This window comes from Argentina anserina, chromosome 2 (assembly GCF_933775445.1).
Source record: "Argentina anserina chromosome 2, drPotAnse1.1, whole genome shotgun sequence".
Lineage (NCBI taxonomy): Eukaryota > Viridiplantae > Streptophyta > Magnoliopsida > Rosales > Rosaceae > Argentina > Argentina anserina.
In genome coordinates, this window is record NC_065873.1 from 5153456 (window position 1) to 5166162 (window position 12707).

Sequence of the window (12707 nt, forward strand, 5' to 3'; positions counted from 1 at the left end):
CTCCAATTTTTCCAGAAGGAGAAATTCTAGTGCCATCAATATTCAACTTGTATCTGTTTTCACCAGGCATTTTCCAAAAAAGAAACTTGTAACTGTAAACAGAGTCAACATTCTTCTTAGAATTGGCACTATACCATTCATCAACATAGCTCCAAATCACATTCTTAGGAAACAAGGGCATATGAAAATCAGAATCAAAAACCTGCTTGTTCCTCCACTTCCATATAAACCAACAGATGAAAACAAACATACTAGACCATTTCACATTCTTCATATATAAACTATGGCAGTGCAACTGAGCCATGATCCAACCATCCCAATCCAAAAGAAAGGAGTTTAGAGTGGTACCAGGTTTAAGAAACTCATTCCATATGACCGCAGCTTTAGGACAGTCTCTGAAGAGATGAATAAGAGTTTCATCAGCTAGATTGCAAATCAGACAAGTTTTCATAGTAGTAAAGCCTCTTCTAGCTCTTTGGACATTAGTCAGCAGCTTCTTATGCAACAAGCACCAGTAGAAAGTTTTAAGCTTAGGAGGGATGTCAAGATTCCAGAGAGCATTCCACTTAGAGTTATGAGCATTTGAAAGATCAAAGTTCAAATTATAGGCAGACTTGACAGAGAAATGACCATTGGACGAAACACCCCAAATTTTGGTATCACTACCACCATCTCTAAAACCAGTAGGGATATTAATGAGTTGATAAATAATCTCATCAAGAACTAAAGTGGAAAGCAAATTCAAATCCCAGCCAAAATCATTCCAGAAGTCACAAATATAAGCATTAAGGTTAATGACAGCATGGGGAAGGAAATTATAAAAAAAGTGATTATTAATGACAGCATGCACCTTAAATTTTAAATCCGAGAAATTTAGGAAACTTAATTAAAGTGATTATTAAAAAAAGAAAATTATAAGTACATCGTTGAGGGCGGTGGCGGTCAATATTTTCATAGTAAGGCTTTAAAAGTCTCACTAGAAATGCTATCAGACCAATACAAAAGAGAAATTACTAGAATAACCAACCTTAATAATAGCCTCCGCCATAAAATTGGCTTGTCGGAGTATAATAGTGGCCATTTCTCAAATGTCTTTGAACTATTAATCAATCTCAGTAGAGGATTGAATTGACCATTACTATTCAATTACAAATTTGAAATCTCCTCTCTCTTACATAAGTAGTGAACTAGTGATGGCTAATCTACAAAGCTTCTGCTCCACAAAATAAATCGAAAGTGTTCGCCGTTTTCTTCACGAAATAAATTCTCGTGTTTTCCAAATTTGGCGGTACATTCAAGAATCAGGGGCGTTTTCGACCTTTCCTCGGGCCAGTGTTGTCACTAAAGAATCAAAACGACGTCCCATACTCAGATCCACCTCACAAAACGACAACCCTCCCCGCACTACTTATATTTATACCACGAAATTCTCATGCCATTGTTGCTCTGGATAAAACCACCACCACCAATTCTCCCACTCATCACTTTCCCTCTCTCTCTGTCTCTCCGCCACGCGCCTCTGCCGTCCCCTTCACGCGCCACTCCGATGGCCATCACTCTCCACCTCTGCCGCGTCCCGCCCCGCACCGATGTCTTCTCGCCTCACAGCCTCGCCGGCAGTGTCTGTTTCCGCAGCAGCCGGAGCTCCCTCTCCGTCAAATGCTCCGGCGACTCCTCCGCCGCCTTGGAGTCCGACTTCGACGCCAAGGTCTTCCGTAAGAACCTCACCCGGAGCAAGAACTACAACCGCCGTGGCTTCGGCCACAAGGAGGAGACTCTGGAGCTCATGAACCGCGAATACACCAGTAAGCTACTACCTAACTGTAATCAATTTCAGTAATTAGTCGTTAATCATATGATTTGATTAGAGAAATGAAGAAATTAGTGAGTAAATGGTTAAAAAAAATTAAGGTGTTGATGAATTTTGAAGGTGATATAATCAAGAAGCTGAAGGAGAACGGATTCGAGTACAGCTGGGGAAACGTGACCGTGAAGCTCGCCGAGGCGTACGGGTTCTGTTGGGGAGTCGAGCGAGCCGTGCAGATTGCTTACGAGGCCAGAAAGCAATTTCCTGAGGAGAGGATTTGGATTACCAACGAGATCATCCACAATCCGACGGTCAATAAGGTCTTGTTATTATCTCTTATAAATTTTCGACTAGATTGAAGGTTTCGATTGTTGACTTTTTAAAGTCTGATTGATTGAGTTGTGATGATTATTGGCAGAGGTTGGAGGACATGGAGGTGAAGAACATTCCGATCGAGGAAGGGAGGAAGCAGTTTGAGGTAGTGGACAAGGGTGATGTGGTCATTTTGCCGGCTTTCGGAGCTGCGGTGGATGAGATGCTCGCCTTGAGTGACAGGAATGTTCAAATTGTTGACACTACTTGCCCTTGGGTTTCAAAGGTAGTTATTTGATTGATTAATTAATTATATATGTATTTTTTGAATTGTATTTTTGTAGCAGGATATGAACATTGGGTCTGATACTTCATATTTACTATGTATGTATGTGAAGGTTTGGAATACTGTAGAGAAGCACAAGAAAGGAGACTACACTTCAATTATTCATGGGAAATATGCTCATGAGGAAACTGTAGCGACTGCTTCTTTTGCTGGAAAGTATGTTATTGTGAAAAATATGAATGAGGTATACAAGTGTTTTCTAGTGTTGTTGATTTGTTGGCATTATGAAATCTTTTTGGTTTATAGTCAAGTTTTAACTTTGGATTTTACTACAGGCAGCGTATGTATGCGACTACATTCTTGGCGGTGAACTAAATGGGTCTAGCTCTACTAGAGAAGCATTTCTAGAGGTGCATTTATGTTGGTGTTGCTTCTATTTTAATTTGCTAGTAGTTTGGGCTTCGTGCATGGATTTACTGTTTAATTGGTTTGAGTGCAGAAATTTAAGAATGCAGTTTCTTCAGGGTTCGATCCAGACAGAGACCTCATCAAATGTGGCATTGCAAATCAGACTACAATGCTTAAGGGCGAGACTGAAGACATTGGTTAGTGTTTCTGTTTTCTAGGTTGGTTCATTTTTGGCGAAGAAATTTTTAGTTGCAAACTTTAACACATCGTAATGTCAATCTAACAGGAAAATTAGTTGAGAAGACCATGATGCAAAAGTATGGAGTGGAAAATGTCAGTGACCACTTTGTGAGCTTCAACACAATATGTGATGCAACTCAGGTATTGTTCTTTGGTTGCTAAATTTTCTAGTCTGATAAATTGTGTGATACATTCTTCTTATCAAATTGTACTATGACCTACTATTCTATATACAAGTTAGCAAGAAAGAGAAAGCAGTAGTTTTTCTGACTAGCCTATAGCAGCCACTAGATTTTCACCAATTTGGATTACAAATTAGCTTGAAACGGAGCAAGTTTACGACCAGTGTAGGATGCATTCAAGGCTGAAATACTTGTTTCGACTTAAAAGTCATCTTTTTGTTCATTTACAGGAGCGACAAGATGCAATGTACAAGCTTGTTGAGGAAAAACTAGATCTTTTGTTAGTTATTGGCGGGTGGAACTCAAGCAATACCTCTCACCTTCAAGAGATTGCAGAACTCCGAGGAATTCCCTCATATTGGATTGATAGTGAGCAGAGAATAGGACCTGGAAACAAAATAGCTTATAAGCTAAACGTGAGTTTGTTCGAAACCTGATGACATCATTTGGTGTTGCTTACTTTATTATTGTTGTCTCCATGGCTCATTATATCTCTTAGATTTTTTTTATATGTTACAGCACGGCGAGTTGGTTGAGAAGGAAAACTGGCTGCCTGCAGGTCCAGTGACCATTGGTGTGACATCTGGTGCTTCAACTCCAGACAAGGTAATTTACGTTAGTGCAATTGTTGCTAGGACCATTAAACTGCTTTATTGCATGTATTGTAAATTTCCCAATATCTTAGCTTCCTACTTTTCTTTTCCATTTGATTTTTTTTTCTAGGTTGTTGAAGACGCCCTTATCAAAGTGTTTGACATAAAGCGCGAGGAGGCCCTGCAACTCACATAATCTAGGTTAGGCATGAATAGAAACAATACACAGTACACATTTAATCATACAACTTGGTTATTGTAAGATCCAAATGAAAGGCGTTACTGTATCTTATGTAATGTTACAGTTCCGTGAACTTTGTTAATATAATTGTTGTATGGTATGAAAGGTCAAGGTTCTGGATTCTATTGTTATAAATTCTTCCCGTCCTAGTTTTCCTCTTCTCCTTGCCTTAAGTTGCTCTTAAATTGTGACTGGAGCGAATTCGTGACGTCCAACTTAGTAATCCTACCCCAAGTTTACATGGTATTGCTTCACCTCACATCCCATTTGAACTCGATTTCTATATTTCATTTGATTGAGAAGACTAGCTAGCTTTGAAAAGTTCATCAAAGAAGCTCTGCTATCATTACTTTCAATGGAGTGAAACAAGTGCTCATGTGGGGATCCAAAAATTTCAAGTTGAGGCTGTTGAGCAAAGCAGGTATCTTGATCCCAATCAATTAACCTACGATTATTATATCAATTTCCTCTAGTCCCGACATTATTTATTTTATTTTTAAAGGTTTTGCTGTATGTATCTTGATCCCAATCAATTAACCTACGATCTTCAGCCCTAAATTTCAAAACCCCTCCGCCTAATGGTCCACTTTTGAACTCTTATCAACTAAATGCTCGATAAACAACTATGCATAAGCACAAGGCAGAAGGTCTATGCTTATCCAACTGGGGTATTTTCCATTAGCTCCATTCTGCTCTAATTTGCCTGTGTTTAATTGAAAGAAAGAAAGATTCGAGACATAAATTCACATTACTAATTCATTCTATCAGGTTTCTAATTCACAGTATGAAATTATGAATTAAGTTCATCTTCAAAGTTTGAATTAGGACTTCATTTGCTCTCATCTTTGCCGACCAAAGGAAGAAACTTGGAAATAAGTATTGGTCTGTCTATAGAAATGATACAAAGAAGCAAATGCTGGCCAAACCAGTGTAGAAGAATGTTACAAATTTTCAATACTGTGATATATAATTGTTGAACCAACTGTACATAGATAAGATAACACTTGTTCTTAAGGCTCGGACTCTGCAAGTCTGCAGCAGAAAGCAGAAGGCAAAGAATATATAATGCGCCTACGTATAGAAAAGCAAATTCAACTTCTCTGCTTTACCTATGTGTTGAATTCTGCTTTGAAAAAGTCTTGATGAAGATATGTAACTCAACTGCTCCTCCATTCTGTCATGGATGAAAAAAATGCTTTGCCTTATATCCTTGTATGGAGTGGACATTCATTTATAGTGGTATGATATCTGTCTATTCTTCAGAATTCAGACTAGCCACTAATGCCATCTGTTTGCTTGGGAGGAGATGAATCAACCAATTCAGGAACTCGATCAAGCAAGCGATTCATCTCTTCTGGAAATTCACCCTTTGCTCGGTTAGTTTTTCCTCCAATGACCACTGCTGTTCCATCTTGTAAGGCCCATATCTTTGGTTGAGCAAAGGAGAACAAGCAACAAATGAATGGCTACTTTAGACATACAGTTCAATACTGGCAACAACATGGTTGATAAGAAATCACAGAAACAATATCAACATAACATCTAGACACTCTTAAATTGAAAAGGTTATTCATGCTGGAAATGGAGGATTTTCAGCAATGATTTATAATATCAGGTGGTGTAGATTCCAGAAAATTTACAGATGAATTTGTTAATAAAACATAAGAGAAGTTCTTAAAATATATATATATATATATATATATATATATATATATATATATGACACAAGAGTGAATAAAAGTATGCAAAAATGAAAACCATATGGTAATAAGTGATGCATATAACTAACATGTGGCCCTAAGTTATGACCAATTGTAAAACAGTGTTCAAGAACTGGAGTACATGTTTTTTTAAGTCTCTAAACAAACATGAAATACATCATATGCAGGAAATTCTCACCTGCGAATGAGATAGAAAGCTGATGCAAGTTGTGAGCATTAGAGCACCAAATCCAGCATATACAACCGGCACTCCAGGATCAGTCTGACAAGGAAAGGTTAAGTCCAAGGCTCAATGAATGCAGCAGAAGAAAGTTGCATAGGAATTAATAAATTGTAGCCATCACCTTCAAGGCAAGACCGCTACTCCCAATTGCATCTACAATAATGATTTTGGAGCCATCAATTTCAATTGGAAGCTTGGAGCTTGGTCGTCGAACTCCAACAAATTTCCCTTCTTGATCATACAGGACAATTGATTGTAAATCTCGCAAAAGCATTGATCTGAAATTTCAAAGAAAAATTAGTATACATGACAACTGACAACAGCCAATTAGCAATATTAGTGAGTAATGTTGTAAGTTAAAAAGCTAAATAGAATCCAAAACAATTAAGAAAACCCAACCCAAAACACAGCCAAGCAGATAAAAAACGCTTTGTTGAAAATATTCCCTTTTCTTTCCCTTTTCAAGGGTGGAGAGTAGTGGAATTGAAGTAATCTCTAGGAGAGCTTAAAATACGTATCCCCAAAACTTCAAGAAGTAAACAAGTTGAAGTTAACCTTCAAGATACATTTCAAATGTGTTATTAAAGAAGCTAAAGTTGTAAGTTGATCACATACATTCCCTTAACCTTAGGAGCATCAACATCGCCAATTGGTAAAAAGGTTCCGTAAAGCTTCTTGTCTCCATTGATCTGGAGAGGGGCAACAGCCAAATTAAAAGGCCCTTCATTATCCTTGATTACTTGTAGTGCTGAAATACTCCAATCTGTCTGGTATATGGTGATCCCTCCGTATCTTAAAGGATTGTTTACATTGATTGTTTTCCTCAGCACCTCCTTACCGTCTAGGTCCATGAGTGAAAGATCAGTATAAAATTGTGATACCTGTAACAGACACCAGGGGTGAAATGGTAGATTGACCTTGAATTTAGTAGTCAACTCCGAGGAAGCTAAAACAGGTATTTGCCATTAAAGACAAAATATGATCAAAGAAAGTGATAGAAATGAGAAAAAAGATAAAACACATTTTCAGTAAGCCATTTAATCAATTATGATCACCAATTAAAATTTCCGCAAAAGGAAAAATATTCACCTCTCCACTGTCGAAATATGTCATGTAGAACTTGTTTACATGAACCTCAGTATTGAAAGCATCAGTTGGAGTAGAGAGAAACCCAGAAGGGCCTAAAACATCTCCTATAACAAAATTCAAACCCTGTGGAACTGTAACTGCTCCTTTAAAGCTCCCAGTTGCACTAAGAGTTCCACCAACCATGATCAGCAGCATTGCTAAATGAACTCCGATAGGGGCAAATCGACCAGCCAACCCCCTAAAGGCATATAAAGAAGGTCCCTTTAAAAACACCTACAGGGATGAAACTGTTCATGATTAACAGGTAGTTTTAGACGAACACTCGGAAGGTGATATCAAATATAAAGGTCAAGTAATTGAGTATATTTTTGAATGGATACATACAGTATCTCACTAGCATTATTCTCACAGCAACTAATAATAAAATTTTAGTAAATACAAGTTTAAGGTATCGTACTGCATATAAGTAGGAATTGCTATATGCTGGCAGCCTGGCAGCTAGCATACAAGTTTAAGATTAGCAATACGTTTTTGTATGGACACATACAGTATCTCACTAGTATTATTCTCACAGCTACCAATAATTAAATTTCCGTAAACACAATTTAAGGTATTGTACTTCATATAAGCAGGAATTGCTATATTCTGGCAGCTAGCATACAAGTTTTAAGTAACCATACATGTTTGTATGGATACATAGATTATCTCACTACATTATTCTCATAGCTACCGATAATAAAATTTCAGTAAATACAAGGTACCGTACTGCATAAGTAGGAATTGCTATATCCTGGCAGCTAGCGTACAAGATCAAGGTATGTATACATTTTTGTATGGATACATACAGTATCTCACTAGTCTTATTTTCACAGCTACCAGTACCACTAACAAAATTTCAGTAAATACAATTTTAATGTATCGTGCCACATATCAGTAGGAATTGCTATAGTTGGCAGTAACTCTGGGACATTGTTTTCAGATGACAATATACCCTAGACTCCTATAGATTCTAGTTGAACAAATGTCATTTAATGATCCACTTATACACAGTTAAACATTTTAAATAGAGAAACAAATTCAAGAAAATGAAAGAGTAAACCTCATATCCAGCTCCCATAAGAATAACACCCAAGTCTTGAACAGAAGCTCTTGGCAAAGACTCTGCAAACTCCTGCTTGTTGATGGCCTCAGAAGACTGCAAAAAACTCCACCTGTTTTCACCAATTTACTCATACGTTAAAGAAAACTCTCAACTCACTTTGATATACAAATTGTAAAAGAATTGAACGAAGCAATCAAACCTTCTTGCGACCTTGACGAGAGGTATCTGTGTTGTGTAAGTGCAGGCCATAAGTGATGCAGCCAGGAGAGCCAATGATGCAAGGAAAACGGGAGACGAGTACATATGGTCAAACCCAAGTGCCAAAACCCATCTCCAAGTGAAAATTCCCAGTACAGGACTACTTTCAGGAAACTTATCGAAATAATAATCCGGCGCCTCACCTTGATCAATGAAAGTTCCTGCAAAATCACCACATCCACATAAGGCCTAATTGCAATGGCACAAAAGAACTCACTTCATTACCCATTAACACACAATGAAGTACTGATATTAAGTTTACCTAAAAAATCGGGTTTATAATTAGAGCAATAAAAAGAGGGCTAAATGTTACTATAACATCAGGAACAAGGAAGCAAGTTTCGATATGTTAAGGTTTTAAGAAGTTTAAACAGTATAAGAGCCAAAACTGAACATACCAAGAGCCATGAGACCAGCAATGACGAACATTTCTCCAATAGCCAAAGGCAGATAAGACAAAACAGACAAAGCCTTCCTGGGCAGCCTCTTCACGTAACCCATCACCCCACTCCCTGACTTGGCCGGAGCTTTGTTGCCTCCTGTGCCGCCGCCGCCCTTCTCCTCCAACGGCGGCGGAGCTCCTTCGGAGAGTATAATCTTCTTTCCTATATTGGTGCTGCTTTTGTTGTTCTTGTTTTCTCGAGGGGTCTTCAAGGCACAAGTGAGTGAGAATGAGAAGGGTGTTCTTTTGAGGAACTGAGAATTGTGGGGAGAGAATGCGGGTTTGAAAGTGGAGTTGAGAAAACGGGTTCTGGGTAGACATGGTTTGGGGATTAAGGAGGGGTTTAGAGCCTCCATTAATGTAGAGGATGGGAGAGTTTGGGGAAAGCTTGGGCGGGAGAGTTATCTGTTGCAGAGCTCAACTGTCATTTGAGGGACTGGCGTGTAACGACCTGCAGTTTTGTTGGTTTATCCTTCAAGGAGATATTTCTTTGCTTTTCTTTTTCATTTTCATATTTTTATATATTGCTCGCAGAAACTCTTGTTACATATTGCAAAAAAAATAAAAATAAAGAAATAATAATCCTCTAGTCACGTATAGAGATGCACCAACTCAGTGCATCCGGTGAGTAATTGTCAAATAAAATCATGAGTGTCAATCGTAGAAATTATATTAAAGCTTGTGATTGAGTATTATTCATGTAGTTAATTGTTAATCGGTGAACATATATACAAATTTTGTGTTTAATGATAAACTTTGTCTCTAATTTTTTTTAGTTTAAGGTTAATTCAGACGTTTTAGACCTTGGTTGTCAGGTTAAGCCTTGGAACCTGCTTTTCGTTTATGGTCTAACATGTTTTACCGCTTTTAATGTACTTCTAAATAAACAAGTCTAGATTCAAACATCTTACACTTTGCTAGGATTAGGTCTCATCATCCGGCACTAAGGGCCTCGGCCCGCCTTAAAGTCCGCCCTACCCTAAAGGGCCAAATCCGGCCCGACCCGGCCTAATGCAAGGGCTGGCCCAAATTTTTTTTATTAGGGCATGGTAAGGGTTATGCAAATAGAGCTCGGCCCTATTGAGCCTTTTAGAATCAAGCCTGGCCCGGCCTTAAAATCCATACCTGATCCTATAATTTTTAATTTATTTTTAGATTTGGTTATTATTTATTACAGACATCATACTGATAGTATTATGGGGCAGTGAGAATATTAGGCTATTGACCATTTAGGTAATGTTAATGAACTCATCCTAATTAATATATGAGGCCCATTTTAACCAATATTGTCGTAGTGGACTTTGTCAAAACCCTAGCCCCTAGGTATCTACCCCAATACTCCATCCAGCATTCAATACTTCACCCGCCACTTCATTCACTATTCTCTTCTTCTTTATTTTTTCCCTAAAATAGATACTTTTGAGAAACTATTGATTTATAATTAAACAAAAGCCCAGCTCGGCCCTAATTTTTAAGGCTGACCCTTGCAAAATAGGCCTCTAGGGCGGGTTGAGGCTTGCATTTTGAAGCCTTGGCCGGTTCCGGTCCTAAATTTTGTTGACTAAGTCAAAATCCGACCCAGCCCGACCCATAATGAGGCCCAATTAGGATGTTAGTTAGAACTCGTTCATCTCATAATTCGTATGTGGAATCGGTAACTATCTTAGTTTGTCAAAATGAGGTCTATTATTTGTCCAATGGTACGATTCCAGTCTTTACTTTTGATCCAATTTTGAAATTCAAAGATTATTTAGAGGCCATTATTGATATTTAATTAGGCCTGATATTTCCTAACTGTATTAATTATATATATTCTATATACAGAATTATTACAGACACCCTATACTGGAAAACACTACTGGCCGCATCAGGAAAAGCTTCTACACATTTTTGACCGACTCGGGTGATGAGAGTCAAATCCGAGTCAAATCAGGACATCTTCACCATATGTGGCGGTGCTGCGTTCCCAACCCTAATCAAATAGGGATTCCCAATTTGGTAAGGTACCCAATTCTGAGGTGGATTCACAGTAAACCCACCATGAATAGTTAAATACACACACCCCTCACTCTCTTCCTCACTAACTACTCTTCTATTTCAACTTCGTCATTCTTCCTCAGTTAAAATCACTCTCTCTCTCTCTCTTTCTCATGGATTCTGATCACAAAGAAATAACTCAGGTACTTGTTCCCGACCCCATAGTTGAACCAGACCAACCCACTAAGATGCCAACTCCGCCGGAGTCTTTGGAGCAACACCCTGAAGTTGTGCCATTGAATAATCACATCTGTGATATTTGCTTCAAGGGATTTCCGTCCGGCCAAGCCCTGGGAGGTCACAAGAGTATGCACTTTCGCAAGAGCCAGGCAATCACTGGTTCTACTGCTAGTAGTAGCAGTGATCCTTTTTGTTGTCTCGTTTGCACCGAGAACTTCGACTCCAAGAAGGCGCTGACAGAACACCTCAAGTGTCACACAGTGCATGACAGCAGCAACTCTTGTTCTACTGTCTCTGATGAGACTATGTTTGATGATGATCATGGGGTTGATTCAGGTCCGGGGTTCGACTTGGCCTTGGCTCTACCTGCAGGTTGGCCTCGCAATGGAAAGAGGAAGAGGTCAGCATTCTCTGATTGTTCTGGCTCTGATGAAACTGCTGTCAACTCGGGGTTGGATTCGAGTCCCGAATCGGAGTTTATAGCTTTGGATGGGAAATTTGAAGCGGGGGGCTTCAGTGGTCTTGTGCTGTTGGCTGAGGTGTGTGCTGAGGAGGCTAGCGGCAGACCTTTGGTTGATGATGAGATCGAAATCAAGTATGAGGCAAGTAAATACAAGAGGAGGCGGCTGAATGATGCATTTGATCAGTTGGATTACAATTGCAACAATGACGTTGATGTCTTCAAGTGCAAGCAATGTGATAAAATGTTCACAAGTCCCCAAGCTCTAGGAGGTCACATGACAGGCCATAACCGTCCCAAGATCAGCTCCGCGGAGCAAGGTCATGACCAATTTAAGTCTGAAGAAGATAACAATGAACAACGTTCTCATCCTCGTCCGGTGGTTAATACATACAGCCGCAGTAAGTGTGCAAAAACATTCTCAAGTGACCGAGCCTTGGGAGGGCACATGTCAAGCCAGTGCAAACATCTGAACAACTCGGCAGATGAAAATGTTGTTAAAGATGATCCTGCTGAGCCTCGCCAAGTTGAAATGCACAGTTGTCCTAGATGCAATAAATCATTCACAAGCTTCCGTGCTTTGGGAGGGCACGTATCAAGCCATACAAAGTACGAGCACAACAATAATATGGATCGATATCAATCGAATTCTGCAGATGTATCAGCTGGTAATGCTGAAGATAATAAGAACGAACGCCGTTCACTCTATCAAACATTGCCTCACGAATGCGAAATATGTCACTTGAGTTTTCCAACAGGTCAGGCGTTGGGGGGTCATAAGAGGAAACATTATAAAGGCCCAACTGATGAAGCTCCAGCTAAATCGAATCAGCAGAGTAGTGCTCGTAGACACCTCGAAGTTGACCTCAATGAGATTCCAACTCTGGAGGATGAAGATGGAATATATGAGCCAATTAGTCAGTAGTTATTTGTTTGTAGACTTGTTTTGTTTCGTGATAGATACTTGCATAGGAACCATTTTGTTTTTTATCTTGTGCTTTCACTTTAGGACATGATGAAGATCAGATTGTATATATGTAAAGAGGCATACAGACATGGCGGGATTTCATACTGACATATTAGAAAATCAGAAAAGTTACTTTCTTTTAGATTCTGTTATTCAAAT

General features: G+C 39.0%; 3 protein-coding genes across 3 annotated transcripts; 2 read left to right on the forward strand and 1 right to left on the reverse strand.

Moving 5' to 3' along the window:
• The first annotated feature begins 1456 nt into the window (after nt 1-1456).
• Nucleotides 1457-4180, forward strand: LOC126785133 (4-hydroxy-3-methylbut-2-enyl diphosphate reductase, chloroplastic). The gene is made up of 10 exons (XM_050510745.1): nt 1457-1805; nt 1931-2127; nt 2226-2405; nt 2518-2649; nt 2741-2815; nt 2905-3010; nt 3100-3194; nt 3466-3651; nt 3755-3841; nt 3959-4180. The coding sequence occupies exons 1-10, from the start codon at nt 1547-1549 to the stop codon at nt 4022-4024; spliced, it is 1383 nt and encodes a 460-aa protein (XP_050366702.1). The 5' UTR covers nt 1457-1546; the 3' UTR covers nt 4025-4180.
• Nucleotides 4181-4972: 792 nt separating this feature from the next.
• Nucleotides 4973-9309, reverse strand: LOC126785132 (cytochrome c biogenesis protein CCS1, chloroplastic). Its single transcript, XM_050510744.1, has 8 exons — nt 8861-9309; nt 8404-8623; nt 8202-8313; nt 7103-7375; nt 6629-6894; nt 6135-6291; nt 5969-6052; nt 4973-5496 (listed from the first exon to the last, which is right to left on the reverse strand). The coding sequence occupies exons 1-8, from the start codon at nt 9258-9260 to the stop codon at nt 5341-5343; spliced, it is 1668 nt and encodes a 555-aa protein (XP_050366701.1). The 5' UTR covers nt 9261-9309; the 3' UTR covers nt 4973-5340.
• A 1745-nt stretch (nt 9310-11054) lies between these two features.
• Nucleotides 11055-12506, forward strand: LOC126783837 (zinc finger protein ZAT4-like). The gene has a single exon (XM_050509369.1). The coding sequence runs from the start codon at nt 11055-11057 to the stop codon at nt 12504-12506; it is 1452 nt and encodes a 483-aa protein (XP_050365326.1).
• Nucleotides 12507-12707: the final 201 nt, after the last annotated feature.

Coding starts and splice junctions, on each gene's coding strand:
- LOC126785133 (XM_050510745.1), top strand. CDS start 1,547: ATGGCCATCACTCTCCACCTCTGCCGCGTCCCGCCCCGCACCGATGTC. Junction 1,806..1,930: donor CATGAACCGCGAATACACCA/GTAAGCTACTAC, acceptor TGAATTTTGAAG/GTGATATAATCAAGAAGCTG. Junction 2,406..2,517: donor CTTGCCCTTGGGTTTCAAAG/GTAGTTATTTGA, acceptor ATGTATGTGAAG/GTTTGGAATACTGTAGAGAA.
- LOC126785132 (XM_050510744.1), bottom strand. CDS start 9,260: ATGGAGGCTCTAAACCCCTCCTTAATCCCCAAACCATGTCTACCCAGA. Junction 8,314..8,403: donor CTCGTCAAGGTCGCAAGAAG/GTTTGATTGCTT, acceptor TGGTGAAAACAG/GTGGAGTTTTTTGCAGTCTT. Junction 7,376..8,201: donor TTATGGGAGCTGGATATGAG/GTTTACTCTTTC, acceptor TCATCCCTGTAG/GTGTTTTTAAAGGGACCTTC.
- LOC126783837 (XM_050509369.1), top strand. CDS start 11,055: ATGGATTCTGATCACAAAGAAATAACTCAGGTACTTGTTCCCGACCCC.